Genomic DNA, 27,889 nt, shown 5'->3' with positions numbered 1-27,889 from the left:
TTTACACCGTTGCCAAAATGCATAAGATGATTTTTTTTTTTTGTTTATTGTCGAACTGCTGCTCTCTCATTGAGGTACCCTGACAACCATTCTCCTGATGTTGGAGTCATCTTGAATACGAGATCCTCTCCACGACAGCTGCTATGTGATGGCACAGACATGCAAAACAAATCCACTGCCAGTGGTATTTAGATAAAAACAAAAAGATGAAAAAAATTGTCATATTGATACTACTTGCTGACTTCATATATCATTAATTTCTCAATTTCCCAATGGCGCTGGGGGAAATTTACTACGGAAAACCCAAGATAAGAGGAGAAGAAGGAACACTCCGGCGATGCACCTTGGGATCCATAATTGGTTCCTCTACAGGATCTTCTGCAGCAGAGCGTTGGCCAGATCAAACGTCTCATCTGACACGAGCACGATGTCGTACTTGGCTTTGTAATCCTCCAAGTTGGCTTCAATCTAGAGAAGAGTACAAAAGATTCAATCATTCATCATCAACCCATTGAAGATGGACTGATTCTGCTATAACATACACTTCCCATAGACACCTGCTCGAATATTCTTGGGACTCGTCTTCAACAAGTTTACAATCAAGCAATGCAGTAGACGCCAGTTCACATAACCATACTCAGTAAGAAAAAAAATCAAACAAACAAAAAACAAAAAACATGTACAGACAGACAGACAGTCAATGTTGCCAATCACAGGCACAAAATAAACAAATTTCTTTGACAGAACGCTGTGGACTATTGAAAATGACATACATTTAGCGAGTTTAATTTTTTGTGAATAAGGACTTCTAGACAATATTTTGTGATTGGTTAAATTCGCATTCCTGGAGTACAGTAATGGACAAAGTAATGTACACCTCCATGTTGCATTCATGCTGGATGGAGTGTTCATATCTTCATATGTTTTAAAATTTGTGAGTTGCATTCAGCCTGCAAAATTTGCGAAAATGAGTTCTCTGCGGAATATGAGGCACAAACAGTAGGTTTTGTGTATTCAAGGCAATAATCATTATTTGAATTCTGACTTCAAACTGCCTCTGGAGTAATATACGAACACATTTATGAGTTTGTGAGTCACAGCATTCAAAATATTAAATCACATCAAGCAATATTTACCATCTCTCGAAAATAGGTAATACCTTTCGAAGAAAGTGTAATTTGCCTGCTCACATGATGAGTGTAAAGTGCAGTTTGCAGAAAATTTACTGTCAAACATGCTTGGCAAACAGACATACACCTTTTTCAAGACAATTGTTGATAACAAGCACCTTTGATAAAGTAGGACAATTATTGAACTTCATGGCAGCCCACCTACATTCATCATCCAAAGTCTGATCAATTTCAGAACTGTGAGCTCAACATCACATCCAATAATTCGAAGTGCAAATCTCTCAATCACTCAAATAGAAAAAAAAGCCATAATGCTCTACGTAAGTAGCCATCTTCCTTCAAATGGTAACTTACAATATACCTCCGCCAAGGAGTTAACGTTATTTACAAGCATTGATTTTGTTTGCCTGCTTACTTCTCTTAACCTTATGAACGGATTGTGATGAAACTATCACAATAGGACTGTTGTTATACATAAGTGGAACAGTTGATTAGTTTTTGATGGTGATCCAGATCATAGTTGTTGTGGGTTTTTTTTTTTGTGTGTGTGTGTTTTGTTTTTGTTACAGGATGTGTACATAGTTTTCTGGCATTAGTGACCCCATAGCCTTGGCGAAATTTGCACTCTTCGAGTGCTTCAAGGTATGAGTGTGGGAGTCTTGTTTCTTTGTTTTTGTTTTTATGACATGCCATTTATATTGTGCATGTGGCTGAATGTGCAGTTGTTCAACATGGGGGCGATCCTTCCAGCCTAGTATTATTCCACCCCCAGGGATGCCCACACATTGTTGGCACACCACCTCCTTATCACCCTTGGGGGAAAACCAATCCTCAGATATTTGCAGAGTCATGGGTTTTCCTGATGACATTTGACAGTACTTAATGAGGAACTATTTCTACCCATATTTTCTCTTTAAAAGTAAGCATTAAGATAATTGAAACATTTTCTCTACAAAATATTTCTCTCTACATTAAAAAACAAGTTAACATTAATAACTTCTCTTGATAGGAAAAATAAAGTCCTGGGGTCTGTGTCATGAAGTCATCACATAATGTAAGTCTTTACATAAATCTCAGAATAGCCAAATTCGCTCACAGAAACTTTCAAAGAGAAGTAAAATCCATTTCATGAAGTCTCTCAGAAGTGTGTCTTATGAGTGAAAAGTCTCTCAAATTGGACTTTCATGAAACAGACCCCTGGCCTAGCAGAACTCTTTGAACTCTATATATCGGCCTGAATTTATAATATGGCATGAAACACACACCTCTCATCGCCATCACCTATAGCGTGTAGGTGGCTACAAAAATGGACATAGGCCTAAACTATGAACAGGCGTGCCACAGCACCTATCATAAACATGTGTATTTTTAGATCCTGGTAATAATTTTGAAATGAACAATGTGCATCCAGCAGTTATTTTGAACTGAACATTTGAAATGAACAATGAATAGTATGCAGTCAGCAGGTGTTCTGAATTGAATTCTATTTTTGTCATACACGGTGAGGAATTTGAAATGAACAATGAGCAGGTGTGCATTCAGCTGTTTTGTTTTGCATTGGTTTGTTTGCTCTTTGAATGGCAGCATTCTTCTTCCAAACTGAACATTTAAATTGAACAATGAAAGGTATGAGGTCAACAAGGGTTCTGAATTACAAGTCTTCTTTATTATGTAAGGTAGGGAATTTAAAGTTAACACCTGGCAGGTGACATTTGCATGAATATCTGTTGAACAGACCATCCATACCAAAGTCAAAGTCTTTTGCTACAGCTCCAGTTGGAACCAGGTGCAAGCATGGTTAGTAACAATTCAGTGAAAAGATATCATGGCCAGGTGCGGCTGTTTAGAATAAGTTTCCATGGCGATGAATGGCTATAACATCAAACTTTGATGGGTCTTGGGTGTAAGTTGTTTACACGAAAAGCCAATTTTTGTTTTGTAGTCAATGAACCTCCAGCACGGTCAATGAACTTGTCGCATGGTCAACAAACTTTTCTCATGGACGGTGAACTTGTGACATTTCTTATGAATTCGCCCTACTGAAACCCATGGGGCTAGATATTTCCCCCACTTAAATCTCAAATGATAACACTAAATAACATGCCATCTATACACAGAGACAAGATTTCAAGAATTATGCTCACCACTTGGCAAGGGGTTCATCCCACGAGACCGACACCCACGAGTCATACAGTCCATGAGACCGACATTGAAAATAGGTCCATGAGTCAAACAAACCACTGTTCCCCATTATATTCATGTATACATGCTATATGAATTAAAGCAGATATCTTGAGGCGAGGTCAGACTGGCAAAAGATCGAGAAGTTTAAGATCGCGAAGTTTGGGCCATTGGTCCGTGCGCAAGATAGAGTGCGCCGTCCGATGGCTAGTGACTGTGATGTAACAATGCGCACCTGTACATGACAATGGCCTCGCGCTTCGGAGACATCGCCCGCAAACAGATCGAGAAGTTTCGCGAGAAGTTCCGCGGGAAATTTGCGGTCACACTGGCAAAACTTCGAGATCTTAAAGATCGCGATCTTAAACTTCTCGATCTTTTGCCAGTCTGACTGCGCCTTTGTACAGAGAACAAGTATTTTCGCGGGTTTAAAAACACAAGAAAATAATAATTCTGATTGTGAAATGAAAGCGATGGGTAAGCATATATTTTTCCCTTCATTACTGTACTCCACAATCGTGAATTTAACCACTCAGGATTTCGTCGGAAGGTCCCGATTTGCGAAAAAAATTAGACTCGCTAAATTTACGGCGCAAACATTACTGTAATGTGACATGTCTTTAGGCAATGATGAATTGTTATCATCCACTCAAAGTTGGAATATCTCCAAACTTCCGAGCATAGAACACCCACTCAAAATATCAAACAACATCACCACACAGAGAAAGAGTCCATTCTCACATGTAAGCGCTTGTTGCCTAGAAACCTACGTACGGTGACGAGGCCACTCAGCAAGGTGATTGTGGGAGCAGGTGCGTATCAATCTATATCAGTTTTGACATTACATGTATTGTCATGTCATGATGCACATCTTTATAGAGTGGTGAACGAGCTACTTACAGAACAAAGACAAAAATTAAAATACAAATGTGATGAACAGAAGGTTCAATGTGCCTGGTGGTGAAAAACATACACCAGAGGTAAGCGGTTGTTGCCAAAAAACAAAACAAGACCAAGCATGGCCATCTCAACGAGGTGATCAGTGGGAGCATGGGTACAATCGACATCAAAGCTGATATTATTGTCACTTAACAATGCACGTCTTACAATGCGACACAATTTACGTAACGGACAATCATCAAAATATGAAGGTATAATCTGCAGTGAAGAAATGTTTGACTCATTTTATGAGAAGTCACGCAAATGATGACAGTAATTGCTTGAAGTCTAAGGCAAATAAACCTAGTATGATAATAATATAATACAATATAATATAACCTACCACAAATGTTTACACTGAATTGATTTTCAACTAACAACACAGTAGTAGTTCATTTTTACAAAGTTAGCATTCACATTCAAGGCATATTTTCATGCCAATTTGGAGATGACAAGGCCTAAAACTTAGACACACAAATATAAAATATATATTACCTGGTTAAAGAATATTCTCTTGGTATTTGGAAGAAAAAGTTCAAATGGTCTAGATCTGGGCCCAGCTTTCCCTAAAATAACTCATTATCCATCAAATTTGAATTGAAAATATGTCATTGGTATGACTTTGTTCACTTGCATCAGAGTACAAAAAATTTGTTTTCCCTGTCCAAGCATACTGTATGTGCATGCTCCACCTATACATGCCCACATAATCCCAATCCCTTTCAAACGTATAGAATGGGTTGGGTTGGCCATAACGGACTATGCCTATCCTCTTTGGATATCAAACTCAGCAGTGCAGCCACGTATTTGGCTGGGTGATAACACACTTGGCGATTTTTGCATCACACGCTATTGAAAGCACACATTGCTAAAGCCTAACTACACTCAATGCAAATTCTGCTATTCTATGCTCAGTAACAGGAAGACTGCTTCAGTCCTTATTATTTTTTATTTACTTTATTTCATTTATTTTCATTATCGTTATTTTTTCTCTTTCTTATTATCATCTTTTTTTTCTTTTCTTTTTTTTTTTTTTTGGGGGGGGGGGGGAAGAATGCAAGATGGTGAGATTTTATTGAAATTGTCTAGAAGGTGCACTGTATCCCTTTGTTGGAATGCATATCCAGGATTTTGAAGGCTTAGAACACCATATCCTCAGATTTCTGCCCCTTTGTCAGAAATGGGTAAAACAAGATCAGCCGTACAAATTGAGAATTGAAGGGAAATGGGGCTGAGAATGCGAGAACAAAAGAAAGTCATAGGAGTATTGGAGGTAGGTAAACGAGAACGTCTTTGGCTTGGCTTAAGATGATTAAGATGAACTGAGCAGTTTGCTGCAGAATATTGTGCTTTGACAATGTCATGCAATCAAACCTAAGCCAGAATGAAAAGATATATTAGAAATGGTAATACATACACCAAGACTGCCCTTTCTTCTTTTTTTTTTTTTTTTTTTTTGGGGGGGGGGGGGTTGCAATTCCACTCTAAAGCGAAAAATGAAATTGTCCCATTTTCTGCCAATTCAATTTGGAAACAGAAAGGCAACTGAGCCTTACGATTGCCTTTGATTTGGTAGGAAAGCTGACAACCTATCAACGTTAACGGTCACATTAAATAGTGACAGCCATGTGTGAACCGACTGGCATGGCCAGATCATACATCGCTGGAAACCATGTTGAATGTTCGCTTTGCACAGACCAGATGCTGACATCACCAGTGCTTATTTGCAACATTTAAGTCTCCTTCTATTACAACCTACGCATATACACACTTAACCTGTTGCAGAGAACGATAATCATAACAAAAGAATGTCAAACTATGTACTGGTAGTCAATTGAAAAATTGGAAGAAGTTGAGTTTGCTTACTAGACTATCCTCACTTATTACACCTACTTCACAATCAATAAGAAGTAGATGGCTTTTTGAAACTGAACTTTTCCAATCATCCCTCTTCCATGAATATCTTCTCATCATAATACCAAGCATGGATTTAACTACCGTCTTACTGATAGATACAGCTAACTACATTTTGAACATACAGGTACACCTTAACAAGTGTATAACTGCTTACACATCATAAAACGCATTGGACCCTGACTTCATCACCTATGTTGCATTTTGAGTACTATTAAAATTGTTATAAGACGTGCATTGCTATTAGCGTGAAAACGCTGTCAAAATTTTCGATGATTACATTATATTGCTCCCACGATCACCTCATCACGACAGACAGCCTCACTGTGGAGACGAGTCTCTAGGCAACAAGCGCTTACCTGAGGACTGTGCACTTTCCGCATCTAATCGCATCATCTTGTTTGGATGCCAAAGCATTCACTCATTGCTCCAAACTAAGGCGGAGGCATTGACTCATCGCTCCAAACTAAGGCGGAGGATGCTGAAAATTGAGGTGAGAATAGATGGAAATAGGGTAAATAGTGCATCACTGCATAGCACACGTGTATGCTTGCTTTTATGTGTATATATGCAAATATACATACTATACTGTAAAAGTGGAAATTTCTGTGCAAGTACTTTTTTGCACTTGGTCAGGGTAAGATGAATTTTGCTTATTTTTAATCCCACAGAATCAAAACATCAAATAGTGTTACATAAAACCAGTACAAATATTTGCATGCTTTTATTTTGATGCTAGTTTCTGGTTGCATGAAAAGCACAAAAATGTCCACTTTTACAGTACAGTCAATGTGTGCATCTATCTTGAAGTACAGCATACTTGTATGTATGTATAATAGATAGATAAGTAGTTAACACAGAAAGATGTGAAATGAGACAGACATACATTGTATACACACCTGCACACACTGATTTTTTTTAGGATACCAGGTATGTATAACAAAAATATAAGCAGTCACACTTATCTATACTTATAGTGGGCAATATAACACAAAATAGTGTCCTCTCTATACAATTACACTGTTGCACCCCCCTCCCCCACCACCCCCACAAAAAACAACAATCCTCTCAGTGTGAAGGGTCAAAGGGGGAAAGGTCAAACTCACATGATCATTGAGGAAGCCGATGGAGAGGACGGTCTGGGCCTGGGGCATCCCATCGGCCATCTTCAGGTCACCTAGCATGTCGCCAAGAAGGATGACGTTCGTCCGGTGCATGATACTCTCAAAGTACTCTGGATGGTGCTGGGCAACCTCGTGCTTATTGTAGGTGTGGATCAGCTCCCCCTTAAAGCCCACCAGCTTATCCTGCATGCAGAAAAGTACAGAGTAAGAAAACAAAATTTTGTCAACCACATCAGACATCTTAAAGGGTCTGTTCAATACTGGATGAGGTGAGGATTCAGCTTGTAACGTTTTGCGAGATATCTAGAAACCACTCTATGAAATGTTAAAGAGCATAAATTCTAAGGGGAATCAAAAGTTCATTTGAAGAAAATCGGTTTTGCACAGCAACCAACTTTTGTAAAAGCCTTTCAGTACTTTGATGGCTGAAAATCAGTAATTTGCACCTTTTTTGAGTGAAAATCAGTAATCCTTAACAGTGCAATAGAATACATCACAGACAATGATTTCTAAAATCAGTAATTTGCTTGTAACCTTCAGTATTCTTTCCCAATTTCAGTAGAAATTACTGAAAATCAGTACTAGTTGGCAGCTCTGGTTTGGAAATGATTGATATATCTAAAAACAAGGTAAAACAAAGAGATCCTAAGAAAAGTCCTGGCCTGTCAATTTTATTAGGATCGCTTTTATTGGATATCTCAGCCATTTAAAGGCCAATTTTCATCAAGTCAAAAAAAAAAAAAAGAAGCTAATTGCCTGCCGAAGAAAGTCGATGGGAATTTGGGTGTAAAATAGCTGACAATAAGTTGGATAGACTGTAAAACACGCTGATGTGCACTTGTAGCAAAAGAGTTCATGCACTTGACAAGCATTTGCACACTTATATAGAGATGGCTAGCCATACATCCAGTAAAATCTTGTTGCCCTCTAGTCTATTTGCTTTTTCCTCCTTTGAAATGCAATTTAAGATTTTATTACACTAACTGTCAATATTTTTGTTCTAGATGTCTGATTTTGTGAATGATAATGATATGGACTGGCTGCTCTCGGGAGATATGACATTAATTGCCCTCACGAGAATCTTATTGTTTGACTTTGGCAATATGATTCTAATTCAGGATATAAATGTTGTATCCCCTTCAAGGCCAGTCCATATCATATCATTATCCACATCAAAGGCACTGACTGAAACCCCCTCCCCCTCCCACAAAAAAAACCCCCAAAACAAAACAAAACAAAACAAAACAAGAGCAGAACAACCTACTTTTAGAGCCGTGAATTTTCAGTCTATTTTTATGCAGAGTCAATATTTAATGCAAAAATGTTGACCGTCAGACTGTAGGGTTGGAACAAGCTCTGACTTGAATTCTCCCTACAATATATGGCAGCTAGCCAGGCTAAAGTACAGACCGTATTATGAGGCAATGGGTGTAAAATCCACGTTCACCAATGTGCACACCAATATTATCAAACGCAGCCTCGCAATAAACAACATCAGCCTCAACAGAATGCCTAAGTGACTGGAACCAGCATGAGCGATAAAAGAACAAACAAACAAGAAAAATCAGGGGATCATTTTACACAGATATTTGCAATTAGCGTAAAATTGCTGTTACTGTGACAACATGGTAAATAATTAGAAATGACCGCCTGTTTTCTGGATGCTGCCATGGTAATGACAATTAATGCAACATATCATAATCGCAGACCTCTTTAGGAAAAGAGTCCTAAAATTTCAGAAGTGGAGAGCGTAAAAATGGATGAAGGGAGAGATGGAAGATTGGATTACCCAATTAACCTCTCATTTGGAGGTTAACTGGGGAATCCAACCGAAACATGTGCAATAGTATGTGAATTTGGTGAAGGCATGAATATCACTAGAACACATCAGTGAAGGGGGGGGGGGGGGGGACATACAAATGATGCACAGGTCTGAGTGCGTCAGTAGAAATTGTGTGTGCATAAAGGTAACTCTCTCTCTGCTTTGCCAAAAGTCACTGGCAATCACTGATGCAGTAATACTCCTCCAGCTCCCTCTGTCATTGCACAAGTGCAGCAAGGTAGATGCTGTTTTGCCAGTTTATTAATATCCCAGCCTTTGTGGACAGGAAAGTGAGCCTTGTGACCGCGTGATCTTTTGCCGTTTACAAATCCAGTCAGGACAAGATGTTCCGTTTGCCTTCTACGCACGATGTGACCCAAAAACTCCATCTGTTAGCATCTTGCATAAGGTAACTATGGCATACTTAACCAGTAAAGCAAAGCCAAGTGGGTCTAGACTAAATTCCATTGTTACCGTATACACGTTATTTCTACTAACGCATGAAAAGACAGGTGCATTATCTGTGTTAAAGAAAGGGGGACAATCTTTCTGCCAGAAATCAATTTTTTGATCATATATCTCAAAACCTGATGGTAAATTTACTGGATGCATTTCCTTTTGGCTTGCCACAGACACAAACCATGCAAATGGATTATTAATATGCTTGCTTTTATCTCAGGCTAATCAATTTCTTTTGTGGAGTCATCAAATTTACAGACTTTAGTGGCTCAAACAGGCAACCAGATAAAAAAGTTACTGCTGAGTTCTGAAGGGGGGAGGGAAATGCATTGTGGATAGAATGTTTAGCAGTGCGTTACCTCGTCATCAAAATCCATGAGATTGGAGATGACCTGCATGTTGGGGAAGAACTGTGAGAACTGGGATATGGCCTCGCTCAGGATGTCGCCGACACCGGCCGAGAAGACGAGCAGCGGCACGCCGGCGTCGTCGCAGCGCCGGAACATCTCGGTGACACCGTCCCGCAGCATGACGCCCGACTTCGCCACCATGTCCTTGATGTCCGCTCGGTTGAGGCCGCAGCTGACCAGGAGGTTGTGGGCACTTGTCCACCTGATGATAGATTGATAGATGAATAGTATTTTATTGAGACATTCATGTCTTGCTAGCACAAAGAATTACATCGTAAAACTAGAGAAGCACTCTGAGAGCGCAGACCTCAGCCAAGCAGCTAATTTCCATCAATGATCTTGTTCTTCCATGGAGATCAGTGATTTCCACCCATTCTAATACATGCTGAAAATCACCCAATTTCCAAATATAGAAGCCTTTTGTTAAGCCATCAACTTCCAGCAGTGCGGTGCGCCTCGCCCTAGCAGAAGCTAGAGCACGCACTTCAGTGCGTGCATGAAAACCTTAAAAAATGCGCAGCTTGAACTCCCAAGTTCATTGACCCTCCCTGCCAAAATATAAAAAAATCCTTCATAAAATACATAAAAATTTCTGGATCACTACCAAAATGTAATCATCTGTTCCTTGTGCCATTCTCAACCTTTCCTGCAAGTTTCATCCAAATCCGTTCAGAACTTTTGGAGTTATTTTGCACACGGACAAACAAACGGTAATGAAAACATAATCTCCTCCCTTGGTGGTGGCAAAAAAAAATGATAATTGTTACGAAACAAGTCTTCATATCAAAGAAAGACTGGAGTACACACACATCAATAAAGTGAGATCTTATCACAGAGGATACTGGTGGGGCAAGCCGTAAACTGTTCCCTGACACAACATAGCAAATGCACGTATAATAAAGGCTTGGTATTCATTCTCCCCCTTTCATCAACTCACAAACCCTGAGGATAGTGATGCATGTCAAATGTTCCCGTTCGTCTCTCAGCGGGTGGTCAAACTTCGATTTCCTTGTTGACCACCCACTGTGACAGAAACCGGAATATTCAGCACGCAAGATAACACTGGCTGAGAACCAGAAGGGCTTTATCGCAGTTTTTTTTTTTTTTTTTTTTTTTTGGGGGGGGTATTGAGTTATTGGTATCATGTTGTAGAAGCTCCATCTCCTCTGCATTATGGTGTCAATTTTATATTATTTGAATTTTCAATAAAATGTTTAAAATTAAAACAGCAAGGGTGCTATTTTACCCTATTATAATTCGGAACAATGCTTACAAATCTACCCACTTTCAATTAAATACACTTTTTTATTCCATGAAAATTGATAGTTTCATTTCTATTTACGCTCAAATCTTAGAATGTGATAGCACCCGTTTGGTTCTCAGCTGACTGATGTGTTGTTGAACCAAGGAGCTCCCTGGTTGTACTCACCATTCCACCATCAGGTTGTACTTCTCATCCACTGTAAGTTTGCCGTCCACTTCAAGGGGGTAGTACTTGCTCCGCAGTTTGCAGGCGGCCTCCCTGTAGGACTCTGGAAGCATCTTGCATTCATCCAGAACACCTGTTACGAGATAAAAGAGGCAACCCTCTGGACTGTAACCACATATTTACTGTAAGCAAGGAATATTTCGTGGAATGAATATATTCTATAACTCCACGCTCTACTGGACTAGGGTAATGATAAAATGAAAATATTTTTTGAGAGGAGGGCGCTATATACTTTCACCAAGGCATGTTGTCTGGATAATTTTCTCCCGATTTAATGGCCTATTTTGACACTTTTGCTTTTCCCGGAGATTATTTTGGAGATGACTGAATGGACTGTGTAAATCCCTCGTCATATTGACTTCGATGGAACAAGTGACATTGGACTCAAAAGCAAATAAGTAAGTACTTTTTCTATCGTACATCGCTGTTCTAGTCAAAGCACGTGTGACTGACTGTGAAATGGCTGCACAGCATCCTCGCACAGCAAAGCCAGTGGGCTCTACGCCCGCGCCCTCCACTGAAGCTGCGGTGCTGCCGGTGGGCACCGCACCTGCGCCCTCCGGCCGCATGCTACACATGCCCAGTGAAAGTTCGATGCTTGCGGACATTTGGTCAAAAATGCCACTTCTTGAATCAGTTTCTTCAAAACTTGACAAACTGTGTGATAGAATAGAACAAGTGGAATCTAAGGTGGCTGAAATTGAACACCATGTGTCAGAGATGGATCATGGTTTGAGTCATTTTGAACTTGATTTGGAGGAACTGAAATGTAAAATTGAATCTAAAGCAGACAAGTCCACCATTGTCAAGCTTGAGACACAGATCGTAGATTTAGTCAATAGAAACAAAAGGAACAATGTAGTCCTACACAATGTGCCTGAAGGTGCGGAGGAGGATGCCTCAGATTGTAAGGCAGTGGTACATGCCTTTGTGCGCGACGCTCTTGGTATCCCGCACTCTATGGAGATGGATCGTGCCCATCGCACTCCGATGAGGATGACGGTACGACCAGATGAACCCAGGGGAAACAAAAGACCGCGCCCCATCCACGTTCGCTTTTTGCGTTATGGAGACCGTGAATTGGTGCTGAAGACTGCTATTATCAAACGTGGTGCAGAATTCGGTGGGAACCGTATTTTCGTATCGGACGACGTACACAAATCGACGCGCGAGAAACACCAACAGCTGATGAAAAAAGTGAAGCAATTGCGCGATGATGGCCATTTTGCATTTATTCCTTGGTCTGTCCCCCGTGTCATCAAGTATAAGGAAGGAGGGAAGGGAGCAGTAGGACCACTCAAGACTATTCGCGATCTATAGACAGAGTATAGTTGATGCGGGAAAAGCATGATATTCGTACAAATGAACGTGTTTCAACACTGGACATTGATTAGGGCCTTTTTGAATGGCAGAGGAAAGTTAATTTTGCGAGCATTATTTTGTCTTCCTGAGTTTCAGAATTTTTTTTGAGAATTTTGAGAAGAAACAATGGATTGTCATAAGTGCCTAGATGAAAGGTTTCAAAGTAAGACTTTGCTTTGTTTTAATTATAAGCACCCTCTATTGGATTTACTACAGAGTTTTGTAGTTTGTATGTATGTAGTTTTGCTTCTTCAGATAAAATGGCAAATTGATTGCATGTACAGGTCTATGAAAACTAAATTGATGACAAATTTGAACAATGAGTGAAAATATAGAGGTTAGGTTATACTCTCTCAATGTCAGAGGTTTAGCTAATGATGTGAAACGAAGATGTTTATTTAGTTGGCTTAGAAGGCAAAAATATGATTTATTCTTACTACAAGAGACACACAGTACAGAGAACTGTGAAGCAGTGTGGTCAAGTGAATGGGGTAATAAAATATATTTTTGTCACGGTCAGTCGGACAGTGCAGGTGTCTGTATTTTATTAAGAGCCAACTGTGGTTTAGAGGTTTTGGAAGTACACAGAGACAAAGAAGGAAGGTTACTTTTGCTTAATTTGTCTTATGGTGAAACTACAAAGTTTACAGTTGTAAATTTATATGGCCCAAACAAAGATAAGGTGGATGTTTTTCAAAATTTACATGATGTATTAACTGAGTATTGTGAAGAACCTTTGTTCATAGGTGGTGATTTGAACACTGTTCAAAACCCTGTTTTAGATCGGTATCCAGTTCATGTTCGATATCACCCTCGTTGTTATGATGCATTAGAAACCTTAAAAGATGATTTTGATCTTGTGGATGTTTGGCGTGAAAGAAACCCCAGTAAGCTACAATTTACTTGGCGCTCCAAACTCTCACGTAGCAGGTTAGACTATTTCTTGGTTTCTAAAAATATTTGTAACTATGTTGAGGATTGTAATATACATTATGGGCACAGGAGTGACCATTCAGCTATTTCCTTAATAGTTATTAAGAAGGTCCCTAAAAGAGGACCAGGGTTCTGGAAGATGAATACATCTCTTTTGTCACAAGAATACAATCGGGAACAAATAAGAAAAGTTATAATATCTACAATTAAGTTGCACTCTCATATGAGTGTTTGTAACTTATGGGAGTTTGTTAAATTTAAAGTAAAACAAAAGTGTATTGAATTATCTTCAAAGATTAGACGAGATTTAAAACATAACTTCCAACTATTAGCAAAATCAATAGAAAAACTTCAAAACGATTTTGATCAAAATCCTGATGATCATGATCTAGAAAAGTTGTTATTGAACAAGAAAGCAGAATTAACTAAAATTCAAGAAGAATTTGTTAGGGGATCAATGATTAGAACCCGGGCTTCTTGGGTCAGTGATGGTGAAAAAAATACAAAATATTTTTTTAATTTGGAGAAGAGAAATTACAACAAAAAACATATTCAAAAACTTCAAAAGAATGACGAGATCGTTTGTGACCCATCTGAAATTTTGACTATGGAAAAGGATTTTTATGAAAATTTATATACATCATGTAAAGTTGAAGAAAGGGACATTAAAGAAGTTTTTGATAATATTTCAATGCCTATGTTAAAAGAAGAACAGGCAAACCTCTGTGAAGGCATGGTATTTGAAAAAGAGTGTTTCGAGGCTGTTAAATCAATTCCAAGTGAAAAAACTCCGGGTTGTGATAGCCTTCCTATAGATTTCTACAAGGTATTTTGGCAAGACATAAAAGATATACTATGTCAAGTTTTTAACACATGTTTTATAGATGGAGAGCTGTCTACACTGATGAAGCGGGGTGTCATCACTTTACTGCCAAAAAAGGGTAAAGATAAGCTCCATTTGAAAAACTGGAGACCTATCACACTTCTGAACAATGACTATAAAATTCTAGCAAAAGTTCTTGCAAATAGACTTAAGAAAGTCCTGCCTTTTTTAATAGATTTTGATCAGACGGGCTTTTTAAAAAATCGTTATATTGGAGAAAATATTCGACTATTGAAAGAGGTGATTCAGTATTGTCAAATGAAACCATTCAAAGGTTTAGCTGTGTCAATAGACTTTGAAAAAGCATTTGACAATATTGAGTGGAATTTTTTAATAGCTTGCTTAAAAACCTTTGGTTTTAAAGACGACTTCATTACATGGATTAGAGTGATGTACTCGGACATATCCAGTTGTGTAATTAACAATGGATATTCTTCAAGCAATTTTAATTTGCAAAAAGGTGTCAGACAAGGTTGCCCTTTATCACCCTATTTGTTTTTAGTTGGAGTTGAAATCCTAGGTATCATGTTAAGGCAAAGTAAGAACATTACTGGCATTAAAATTGATGGAGTCGAACTCAGAGTTAGTCAATACGCTGATGATACGATTGTATATTTATCTGCTAATGAAGTGAACTTAAGAAACACATTTCATTTACTGTCTGCTTTTCAAAAAATATCTGGGATGAAAGTTAATATTGAAAAAAGCAACATCGCTTGTCTTGGTCCGTGGAGTGGCACTTTGTGTTCAGATATCCAGATGAACTGGGTAACAGAGTATTTATTTTACTTGGGAATATATATACCTTTAAGAGGAAGTGTAGACTGTTTTAACCAGAATTTCCAAATAAAGTTGAAAGAAACGGAAAGCACACTGAACATTTGGAGACACCGTAACTTGACACTGTTAGGAAAAATTACTATAATTAAGTCACTGGTGATGCCTAAGTTTGTGTATTTATTCAGTAACATACAAGATCCTCCAAAACGTTTTTTTGATGAGTTACAGAGACTCCTGTTCAACTTTGTTTGGAACCAAAAAACTGACCGTATTAAACGTATTATTATGTATGATGATTACAAAAATGGAGGCTTGAAAATGCCACATGCAGAAAGTTTTTGTCAGGCATTAAAAGTATCTTGGGTAAAGAGATTTCTCGAGGAGGAAACTCAAACAGGAACCAAAAAATGGAAATTGTTCTCTAAATTCTTTCTGGAGAAATGTGGAGGAAAGAGTGTTTTCAGAGGAAACTTTAGTGCACACGATTGTAACCACTTATCTGTAAATCTCTTTTGGATTGATGTATTAAAGGCTTGGGCCCATTACAGATACTACAACCCTGCTAGATATAAAGATATACTTTGGCAATCGATTTGAAATAACTCATTTATTAAGGTAGCAGGCAAAACTGTATTTTACAAAAGGTGGTCCAATGCAAGTATATTTTACGTTAGAGATTTGATACGAGAAAATGGTTTTTTTAAGTCTTTTGAAGAATTGCAGGCTGAATTTAATCTTCCAATTTCAAACTATTTAGATTATTTTGCAATTTTATCAGCTATACCTGCTGAGTGGAAAAGAGTTTTGAAACAAGAACATGTAAATGTTGATGAGCAGCCTGAAGTTTTTGATGACAGGTTGGAAGCATTTGTATGCCATAAATCACCTGTTAAATTTTGTTACTCACAGTTGTTAAAAAAGATCTGTCCAACCGAGTATTCCCGTGTTTTGTTAAAATGGGAAACAGATTTGCAACAACCTCTTGAGAGTTTGATTATATGGAGAAAGCGTTTCAATATTTCATTCTTTGCCACATTAGATACAAAAATTAGAACCTTTCAATTTAAGTTTTTGCACCGTATAATTGCAACAAACAAATTTTTATTTAAAATTGGTATAAAATCATCCCCAAATTGTAATTTATGCAACACTGAAGAGCAAACATTGCTCCATCTGTTTTTTACTGTGACTATGTACGAACCTTTTGGCAAAACGTTACGAAGTGGCTAGAAAGAACTGCAATACTTTCTTCACCTCTAACCTGTATTGATATCTGTTTTGGTATTGACACCCAGAAGACTCTGGTAAACACCATTATTTTATATGCAAAACATTTTATTTTCCGTAACAAATGTCAAGACAAGACCTTAAGTTTTGATCAGTTTAAGAATGAGATAATTTATCTAGAAAAGGTTGAAAGAGCTATAGCTTATAGAAAAGGAAAATTAACATTTCATAGAACCAAATGGTGTTTGTTACTTGCAGTCTAAGCAATTGGGCTCAGTTACATTCCTAAATTCTAATTACAGTCAATTATACTTTTAACTCAGATTTTCAAACCTCTGCACTTGTCATGATCAATATGATTATAGACTCTGTTTGGACTGGCTTGTTCGGCCTGTAGACAAGTGGGGATGGAAAGTTTTGCAGGGACGATTAAATCATCCCTGAAACATGACTGAGAATATGTTGGGGTTGTGGCTGAGCCAAACAAGCTGAGTGGACTCGGTTCTTTGTTTTTGGTATAAATGAGGGAGTTTTTAGCCTCCCCCTTGCATTGTATTACAATTTGTTTTTTACCATTGCAAAAAAGAAAACATTATACGGTACTTATATGCAGCAATGTCAAAATTCTGTATCTGTTAATCTGTGAAGAAGCAAAATAAAGACGGAAAAAGAAAAAAAAAATATTTTTGAGACACTAAAAGTACTATAAAGAAACACTCTTGTCCGCTAGAAATATGAACAAGTGAAGTTCATTGAAATTGGCCCAATGCAACAACAAATTGCACCAAAGTTGCCATGTTTACAGTGTGTCACTCCTAGAACAAGTTACTCTAGTAGAGTTGCAGGCATCACAGCTAAAAAAGCAAAAAAACAAAAAACAAAATAAGCAAAAAACACACAAAAAGAAACATTAAGTCACTTTAGTTGAAACACAGGAAGTCGGATATCTGTTCAAATACCAAAAGTTCAACATTTTCACAAACATCATGGCAACGATTATGGAATATGAATGTTCAGAAACTCTGAAAATTCAGGCAACTGATTGCAGCAGTACATCTACCTATTGTGTTTTAATGTCTACCTTCCAGCAAGCTTGAATACACCTTGACCACAAAAATTTTCTGGTGACATGCTTTTTCAACTGGCTTTTGAGGTATGTCTCTCTCTTCCTTTTTTTTCAGGGATGGGATGCAGTAGGACAATTACTATAGATGACAAATACTTCGCAAATAGGGAGTTCTATGGCAATTGCGTGGGAGGTTCAATGGGTTATACGGGAATAGATATTGTACTGCTTGCATTGTGAATGCTCAGCGTATTGGTAGAAACGTGCCCATACAATTGTAGTAGGCTCTGCATTTGTGAGCAGCTGCTACCTGCTCATGTTGCATGTACGTATACATTGCTACAAGCATTCAACCGAAAGAAATTTTGGCGGGCTGCAAAATTCACAAAAATGAAACTAGTGTGAAATATTCAGCATATTTAGCATCAACAGTTAATGTATCATCAAAATGCTAAGTCTGGAGAATCTATCTACCAAAACACAGTTATGATTATTGGTAACTTCAAGAGCCTGCTGTAGTGAGGGGTCACATCTGTCTACACAGTGTCGTCATTAACACTCACCATTTTCCTCCAGTCACTGGGTATACAATTTGTACCTGTAGTACAGACACCCTAAACCCCATTCCAATCCCCTTCTAGGGAAGAATTCTTCCCCTATTCTATCTAGAGCAGAGTCTATATCATTTGGCAGAAACATAATTCTTCCCCCTTCATGTATAGCTCTCACACACAAAGCCAGAGTGATGAAATATACTGTAAACCATTGATAAGACAAATTTGAACACTGGAATTTTCTCTTTTCAGTTTTTCATTATAAGAGTTTCACAAACTTACTTTCCAATAAACTTCTTTACGAGGAAATACCTTTTATTACTACCTAACATTTCAATTCTCTATCACGCTATGAATATTATGGCAATGGAGGCTGTCTTTTTGGGGGCAATGTACTTCAGTTATCTCTTGTGCGCTCGGTAAGTTCATATCAGGCAGTTAAAGAGTACATTCTACAGCAGTATGTCCTTCTCAGTATTAAGGTCATACTATTAGCAAGAGCAGAAGCTCTCAATTATTTCAAAAAGAACAAAAGAACAACATGGGAGAGAGAAAGACAATGTGATTGTCTCACAGGGCACACAGAGGACTATGACCATATGTAACTAGGTTAGAAAGTAAAATATATGGCTGAGAAAAAAGGAGAAAGAGGAAGAGAAGGAAGGAAGAAGTGACAAAGAGGGGTAGAGATGAATAGATAATGTAATATCAAAGAGAGAGAGGGAGAGAGTGAGAGAAACTACAACCAGAAAAAAAATTTGCTGTTATCTTTGAGTATTCTAACAATCAAACAAAACTATCATTGTTGTGCAGGAAGAGTTAGCTTAGCTTCAAGGCACTGAGATGCTTTTCTTCACTTTTATGCCTGTTCAGTTAGCATACATCAGTCCCAGGCACAGACAAGTCCTTCCATGGACTGATTAGTCAATTGAAACATGGACAATCAAGGGAGTTATCACATGTCAGTTAGGGTGAGAGAAATAGATACACATTAACCAACAGCCTGGAAGCTAGGCTAAAACAGTGTATGTACTCTGGTTCCTACAGGAGCTAATTCTTACCGTGGCACGTTGGTATTTTCCTGCCATTATGCATGAACCGTGTTATCGTCCTGTCAAAGTCGGATACAACCTGTTGGAAGATTGGGGGGAAAACAATCGATTTAATGACAAGTGACGTCTCTTTCTTTGTTTTCTAGTATTTAATCATTGCAATCAGGGCAAGCATTGCACACAAACACAAAGACAGGAAACATGTGCACCTCGTTATCAAAATCCCATTGTCTTTTCAAATCTAATGACAGGAGGCTCAGTCACAGGTCCTGGAGACTAACAGTCCCACAAAATCACAAACAGGGAGGTTCCCAAGAGCAATCAAAGAGATACAGTAATTGTGTGTGTCATGCATCATAACAGTCAAATCATTACTAACTTTCCTTCTTTATCATATGAAATACAAACAGAGGATATAAGTTTTTCATATCCCATTACCATTGATTTTATCAAAGAAGCTCAACAAGAATGCTTTAAAAAGGGCAGGGATAGAAGTACAGTGTAGTTGGTAAAGGTAGCGTCAGCAAACATAATTGTGGCTTTTTATTATTCTTTTTTTCTTTTGAGGAAACAAATGTTACAGTAACATTGTACTTTATAAGGTTGTGATGACTGGAAACGATTTTCTGATTTTATCAGAGTGGTTGGCAACATTTATTTTTTTTCCAAAGGAGCTTGGTGGATGAACCTGCTCTACACTGATTGTACATGTGCTTCTGTGTCTGCGTGAAATATAATAAATAAATAATTGATATGATTTATACAGCGCCAAATCCACTCTGCAGAGTGCTCTAGGCGCGGAAGGAAGAGAAAGTGAAGGAGATAAAGGACATACAGTACAAATCTGTCCTTTTCCCCAAGGATCCTGGAATTTTTCCAACAATAAGAAAAAGGTAAACAGGAGAAAGATGGAGACACTGCAATGTTAGCCAATATCAAAACAGGAGGGAGATGGGGACACCACAATGTTAGCCAATATCAAAACCATGATAGTCACGATGAAGAAATACGTATCTCCTCGTTTGAAAGTTGGACTCTGTTTACCTGTAATTTGTTTCTTCCGTCCCTGATGAGCTGTGTGACTTTCTCCTCTACCTTTTCTGGGTCTCGTATATGAACGTGTTTCTTCTGGAACACTTGCATCTTTGGTGGGGGAAAAAAAAAGATTAATAAGAAATGAGGTCAAAGTCGAGAAATTTACAAAGCATAGTTCATAAATTATCCAAAATTTGGAAATATCTCACAACTTCATACAGCATGTCTTTCTGGATGAAGTTCTAAAAGCTCGCATCTGTGACTTGTTGGCATTGTGAAGATTAATTTGAAGAGAAGTAAACATTGAAAATATTATATACAAAAACATGAACAGATTGATATGTGCACCTGTTTCGGAAGTATACATTTCAAGTCCAAAATTAACTTCAAATGACCTAAAGGTGTCAAAAGGCAGCCTTACAAGGAGTGAAAAAAAAAAAGGAAACGTAATTCATAGATATGCAGGGTGGTCCACGAGGGGTTTTAGCATGTCGCTGCAACATGCTAAAATTCTTGTGCAACATCCTAAAAAGCCAGCAACATGCTATGCAACATCCTTAAGAATTTGCAACAAGCTCAAAGTAAAAGTATTCAAAAATGTGCAAAACATGTGCATAACATAAGAAACATCAAACTACCAGGTACCGGTACTTTAGATATTTGTGTGCAAAACATGAGGGAGAACATTGAATGTAAGCAGCACAAAGAGAGATAAGCAGCAAAATATTGCGTACTACGTACTCATCGTGTGCGCTCCGCGCATATTCAATTTCTGCAATATTCTCAGATTCTGAGCTTGCAACATGCTAAAATTGAAAGTTGTGGACCACCCTGGATATGTATAAAAACTTGATATACAACTAGGATTTACAAACTAATGTTTGCACTCAGGCTAATCATAGTGTGTGTAAATTTCTGCTTGCTCCAGGTTAAAATGATGAAGGCTATTTAAAAAGCTGTAATTCATACTCTGTACAAATACAGTGCAAACAACTGAATGTTGCAGTGTACAAAAATATATCTGGCACCATTCAAGACCTCTTCACTTCTTTTCCCAGCCAATGCCCTAGAGGTGGGGGGGGGGGGGGGGGGTGCAAAAATTATTCAGGAAGTGAAACAACACACTGAACTCGGTTTGGTTCAAATTCGCTTTTTTGGAAGAAGACCCATATTGTTATGCCCATTGTGTTGTACTGCTGTCACATTGTATCTGACCTATGACATGTGATGATTGTATGTACAGATACCAGCCTTAATATTATCTACAGTGTACAATCTGTACGTTGCCTCAGCAGTGAGGCTTGTACAATGTACCCAACTGAGTACTGCCACAAACAAGCACTCTAGCTAGTATGTGCCTAGCAGTCCACCTTTTAAACTAATAGACTAAATCTTTGGCCCTTTTTCCTGATATCTTGCCCATTAAAGACTTGATAGTTTACAAACACCACAAACTACAGCACTATAATTGTGAATTATCTATGATTTTGGTATTCTTTTTCTCTCAAAAACTGACATATAATATATACTTTGGATCAATATGGTCTGCTGCTTCCATTGTGCTGAGTAGTAAAATTACTGGCTGTGTACATGGACAATGATGACTGCATAATGTTAGACCAGTATAGGATGTAGTTTGCATACCAAAATATTTGCATGACACTCTACTGGCATGGCAGAGGAAAGATAAGTTGCAGTATAAAATGGATTTTTGTATCTGAATTAGAGATATAATGTTGTAATGGGCACAAAAATATCATGCAAATGCCTTGCATTATTCAGGAACTGCAGCTTGTATGCAATGCTAGTGCATGTTGACTTGTATTGATTCATAATACCTTGATTATCACTCATGTGGTCAAAAAGAAGTTACATAATGTACATGTACAGTGTATATGTGCCATTATTTTACAACAATATTTCTACTAGTTTTCTTCATTTACTAGGATTCTGGCAGTAACATCATCTCCCAATTACATGTATGTACAATGTATTGCTAAAGTAGTATCAAAAGACATCAGAATGCACATTCCCGTAGACGGAGCATAACTCGCATGCTGCCCTGCAATGTCTTCTGTTTCAAGTCAAACAGTTGGTCTCACATACATGTAATCAAGATGAAAATTTCACCGTCAGATGAGAAAATGTAACAAAAAGTACGGATAATCCACAGATTTCATCTCAAACTAGAAAAGATGAAATGGTCAGTTCCCACACAATGGATATCATCAGCACAAGACCCAGAATTGAATATCCTTTGTTTGGCACAACACAAGATCATTTAATAAGCTGTTCATCTTTACTCTAGAGGTACAATGTACAGTGTATTAGTAACACAATTTCATGAAGTCACACTAAAAAATAATGCATCTTGCACTGCACACACTGCATTGCTGTACCTCAGAATAGGATGTAGCAAGTTAACACAAATCGATTTCATGGGAGGCGCTAATGAAATGGAACTGTAGCCACCTGTGTGACTGGTGAAGTTTTATCTGAAAGGCATCACATACAGATGTAATATCACTATTCATGGTATAATTTCCCATTTCCCATTGCCACTGACAGAAGGGGGTTTGGTCCCAGATTGCACAAGATGCCAATGTGGGCTGATGCCAGCAACCAAACTGATGAAATTTGGTGGGAATTCCACAGCACACTGCTTAATTTTTTGTTTACTTTGCATGATACTGCGAATATTAAGCTTTGAACATAATAACATAGCAAGCCTACATTAATTCTTCTTTACTTTGTGTAAAAATATAGGAGGTCGAATTTTATCACAAAACAAACAAGATAATCAATCACTGTATTATGAACTGGTAATAACATGTATACCCTAGCATGATATGCTAGAAAGTGCTATATTTGAGCATATCTCTCTTATCCAGTCAAAACTAGATTATTTGGACATCCGCCGCTCCCGACGTGGTCGAATAATTGAGGTCCTCCTGTAAGTCAGCCATATAGTGTTCAGTTGTACCAGTATGCTGCATATCGTCCCATTGTATGAGCACAAAAATACAAGAGGCTGTCATTGTCTCCATGCCAGCTCTTCTATTATTAACTCTACAGTTTGCGAGTAAATTTAAACTACAAATTAATGCCATAACTGAACCTCTCTTTGCTAATTTTGATGCAAGGGTTTACAGCTGTGTGGACAATGTGGTGTATGGATATGTACATGTACATGTAGTTGAACGGAATCTTGAACACGACACACACTGTAATACCCAAAGAAGATTATTTTGTGTCTGTAACCTTGTGTAACTGTTATACATCTAGAGTTGCAGGTTTCACGACATTTTTTTTTTTTTGTCTTGGTTTTGATGAAGACACTCCATTTGGTGATGTTGGAAAAGGTTAAATACAACAAACTGTCAAAACAATAGAGCAATTTTTCTGCCAACTGTATCAAATTTGTGCATTTTTACACTTAAAATGAGTCCAAGAAATGAGCAAAGCAAAACACATTGGGATCAAAAATTGTGTGTGGATATAGGCAGTGCCTACACTAGAGATTTATCCATACCTTCTACTATAGAGTATGACTTACAGTATCTCCCCTGAAATGACCTGGTCACTGCAATGTGATAGGGGTGTGTTTTGGCTCAAGAGAATCAATGCCACACTACACTGTCTGAGCTATTCAGATCCTGAGTTCCCTGATAGATTACAACATATCTGCTTCTAGTACTGCATTTACAGCTGTGCCTATTATTGTATAAATGTGATAGACAGTTCTCTTAGTCTTACAACATAAGAGTAAGATTTCTAAATCCCCATCCAAATAGATAGGCATATATCCTTTAATCTGAATTACAAGAAATACAAAACCAATCTGGTTTGAAGGGGATAATTGTCAGTTTTAAATTCTTGTTTTTGTGTGTTACTACAAAATCATTTGAATTTGATAATAGACAAGGTATCGAGGTGTGATTTACAATTGTACAATGAGGCTGTTAAAAGCTGACCCAAGAAACTTGACATATTTTCCTGTCTAGTTTGAAAACACAATTGATGGTTGAAGTGAGAAGTATGCTGGCCTTTTGAAACAATGGCCTTGTACTAAAGTCAGAAGTTTGCATGCAGATCAAAGTGTTGGTCTAAGAACATCCTGTGGAACTTGTAACCTATAACTGTATGCTGGAGCAATCATGTACAGTCCACTTCACTGAAGTCCACTTACAGCTGTTCTACTTTGGGCCACTGACCTATAGATTGGAAGTGAGCCCGTTTCAGTAAACTGAACCCAGTCATTGACAATGGCCACTGTACCATCATAAAAGCAATGACACCTTCAAAGACCGGTCAAAGGAGGGCCAACGACCTGCACACACAAAGACGAGCTTAAGCCCTCCACCTTGTCTGCAGTTCATGAAAGGTTGAGGGCTCCTTTCACATCACAAAACCCCTGTAAGCAGCAATGTGACCCCTTCAATTGTACCTTCCTGAAGTGATAGGGAATAGAGGAGAGTAGACAAAAGAAGTTTATCTACCCCTAGACAGGTGCGTGAACATATACAAGTGGCTGTGAGTGCATTTGCTTGTTCGGCTACCACAGCACTGCACTTCCTCAACTCCTAAACTAACCAGTGTTCAAGAGGCACTGTAATGACAGTAATTACCTCCGCCAAGGGAGGAGGTTATGTTTTCGTTACCGTTGGTTTGTTCGTTAGTTAATTCGTTAGTTAGTTTGTCCGTGTGCAAAATAACTCAAAAAGTAGTTAACAGATTTGGATGCAACTTGCAGGAAAGGTTGAGAATGACACAAGTAACTAACGATTAACTTTTGGTGGTGATCCGAGAATTTGGGGGGAATTTATGAAGGATTTTGATATTTTGGCAGGTAGGGTCAATGAACTTGGGAGTTCAGGCTGCGCGTATTTGAGGTTTGCATGCGCGCAATAAAGTGCGTGCTCTAGTTTCTGCTAGGGCGAGGCGCGCCGTGCAGCTGAAGGTTTATGACGTAACAAAGGCTTGTATATTGGGAAATTGGGCGACTTTCAGCACACAATGCTATAAGTACACGTGTGGAAATCACTGATATCTCAATGGAAGAACAAGATCAGAGGTAAAAATGATTTGCATGCTTGGCGGAGGTCTGCGCTCTCAGAGTGCTTCTCTAGTTACAATTGTATATGACCTTATCTACGTTAGGCAGCGTCTTCACCTCTCTTCTCTCAACATGGATCCCTGCCATTAATGACTTTTGCCCAAGCAATAGCTCTATACAGCTATACCATCTCTTCCAGACACTCTTGGGTCTCATTTCATTAATAGTGTGAATAGTTCTAAGAACAATTCTCCCCAAAAGAGCAACTTCTTGTATAAACTTGTAGCGACAGCCAATCAGGAAGCAGGGCTCTTTTCATATCAATGAATCAACACTTGCCTCTGCAGCAAGAGTTGCAATTTTAGCAACTTCCTATGAAGTGGAGCACTGGGTCAAGAGGATCAGACTGCTGTACAGCGACAGGGCCGTGTATACAGTGTAGTTAGAGGATAATTGCAGACGAGACAACTTCTCCAGGGATGCAATACAATGGAAAGGATACAAACTATGATTGCAGTGTACATGTATCTTTATGAAAGCTTTATATTTCCAGTACTCGTCATCAACCCAAACAAGGCCACCGAGTATGATACATGTATTGAAGCTACAATTCTATATGAAAGAGTAAAAACTTTACATGTACAAGTATAACCTATAAGTGCTTTTGTTTGACAAATGCCCACCTTTTGCATTCCTAAAAAGGCAATGACTTTGCTAAAATTGGACGGTTTCTGATTTGCAGCTATTTAGATTCAAGAGCAAGATTTTCCAGCAGGATGTTTTATCAAACTTTCAGCCACATCAATCACACACACACACACACACACACACACACACACACACACACAAAAATGCTCATAATAGAGTCACTTTTTCGGCTTTGCTGTCATGATATTTTGCTTTACTTCAATTTTGGTAGGTTCCTATGACTTCTACAAGCATTGATTATCACGTCTTTCACCAAATATTTCCCAGGAGAAGAAAGAAAAAGGGAGGAAAACAAGAAGAAGGAGAAGAAAAGAATAGCTTTCATGGATGGCTTTGAAAAATGGTGATAGGAACATAATAGATTCTTTAGTTTCACTATCAGACAATTTACAGTACACCTTCAGCCCAAATGAGTTGAATTTACTTTCATGATTGAATTTGAAAATTAAGAACCAAGATCTATAGTATTGATACTAGCCCCTGTGGCTGTGCTGTATGACCCAAATGCATGTTAGCTTGTTGATCGAACAGTCACCTTGGCCTGGGTATATCGTGTATATGGGATGTAGGGATGTGATAATGGCTGGACCTGCACCTGTGAAACAATCTCAGTCAACATTTAAACGAAATTCTCCGCTCCATCCTTCGTCCTTTACAAATCTAATGACATAATGTAAGATCCAGTGATTATGTTTTACTTTTAGCTGCTAGATCATCTAGAAATAGTTAGACTTATAGTCTAGAACACTAAATTTTAACTTCTAAATTAAAGGCAAGCTGAGAAGACATGTTAGAATCCTACCATTACTGTCAGACAAGTGGGATCTAAATTGAAGTACAAATCACCATGCGGCACTACTCATACCACAGAAGTCTAATCCTGTCTATAGACTAAAGTCTTTTTAAAATATTAGATTAGAATGTTTTCTATGTCCTTCTTTGCACTGGTAGAAAGAGGGTCTATACACTACCTACATCATGTACTCCAGCACCAATTGCAATACTACAAACTGGGAAATTATGGTTGCGTGGAGTATTATTTCGCACTGCCAATTAGATCTAGGTCCCTATGTCAGTTGACAGTATTGTCACCGGGGTAGTCTATCGCAGGAATCTCCTCGCGTCCCTGGGAATGGATAATAGTCGAAGCTGCTTCGACCAGCACATACGACCTTTGACTTAATAGCCAACACCAAGTGTACGTACACAAAGTACAATATGTGGGGTTAGTACGCTTGAGCTTGTACGTTGTTTACTATGATGTACGATCTACGAATGTGTACGACGCCGGCACTTACCATGTCAATGATCTTCGTCCTTTTTGATTTCCTCCTCGACATGAAGAATGCAACCGCCAGCGCTCCAGCGGCAACCACGCCAGCAGTCATCGTCACCTTCGCTGTAGTCGATCGCAGCATTTTCACAACAGATGATGTGAACACTGAAGAAATAGAAAACAATCTTGAAGGCGAATACTCAAGGCAGTATGGCTGTGTCAGCTGAATTTGAAGAGCAGAGGCCAGAGTGGCAGAGAGTTTACGTAACGTTACAGAAAAAAAAAAAAACCCCAAAACGTAGCTAACAGTTTGTTTATAAGAAGTGTTAGTAAATTTAGTTCAGTCTACATTTACTAGTGGTACGTTTCTCCCACTCTTTTCACTAAGTATGAGCAAGTTTACTGAGTATCTTCAATCTTAACTGACCCACCTTTAATATACTAGTAGTTAATACGAGTAACGGTTAGAGTTTTACGGTTTACTCAAAC

The 27,889-nt window shown here is 38.4% G+C and overlaps 1 protein-coding gene across 1 annotated transcript; it reads right to left on the bottom strand.

Annotated features, from left to right (window-relative positions):
• LOC139726172 (cytosolic 5'-nucleotidase 3-like) lies at positions 1 to 27,889 on the bottom strand. Its single transcript, XM_071637249.1, has 8 exons — positions 27,832 to 27,889; positions 27,423 to 27,565; positions 20,370 to 20,468; positions 19,335 to 19,404; positions 11,409 to 11,541; positions 9,929 to 10,181; positions 7,271 to 7,471; positions 1 to 468 (listed from the first exon to the last, which is right to left on the bottom strand). The coding sequence occupies exons 2-8, from the start codon at positions 27,540 to 27,542 to the stop codon at positions 367 to 369; spliced, it is 978 nt and encodes a 325-aa protein (XP_071493350.1). The 5' UTR covers positions 27,543 to 27,565; positions 27,832 to 27,889; the 3' UTR covers positions 1 to 366.

This window comes from Diadema antillarum, unplaced genomic scaffold (genome assembly GCF_040938485.1).
Source record: "Diadema antillarum isolate AM-2024a unplaced genomic scaffold, OU_Dant_1.0 seq00000079_RagTag, whole genome shotgun sequence".
In the NCBI taxonomy this organism is placed as follows: domain Eukaryota; kingdom Metazoa; phylum Echinodermata; class Echinoidea; order Diadematoida; family Diadematidae; genus Diadema; species Diadema antillarum.
Note: the sequence above shows the minus strand (reverse complement) of the source record. Positions and strands in the feature narration are given on the sequence as shown.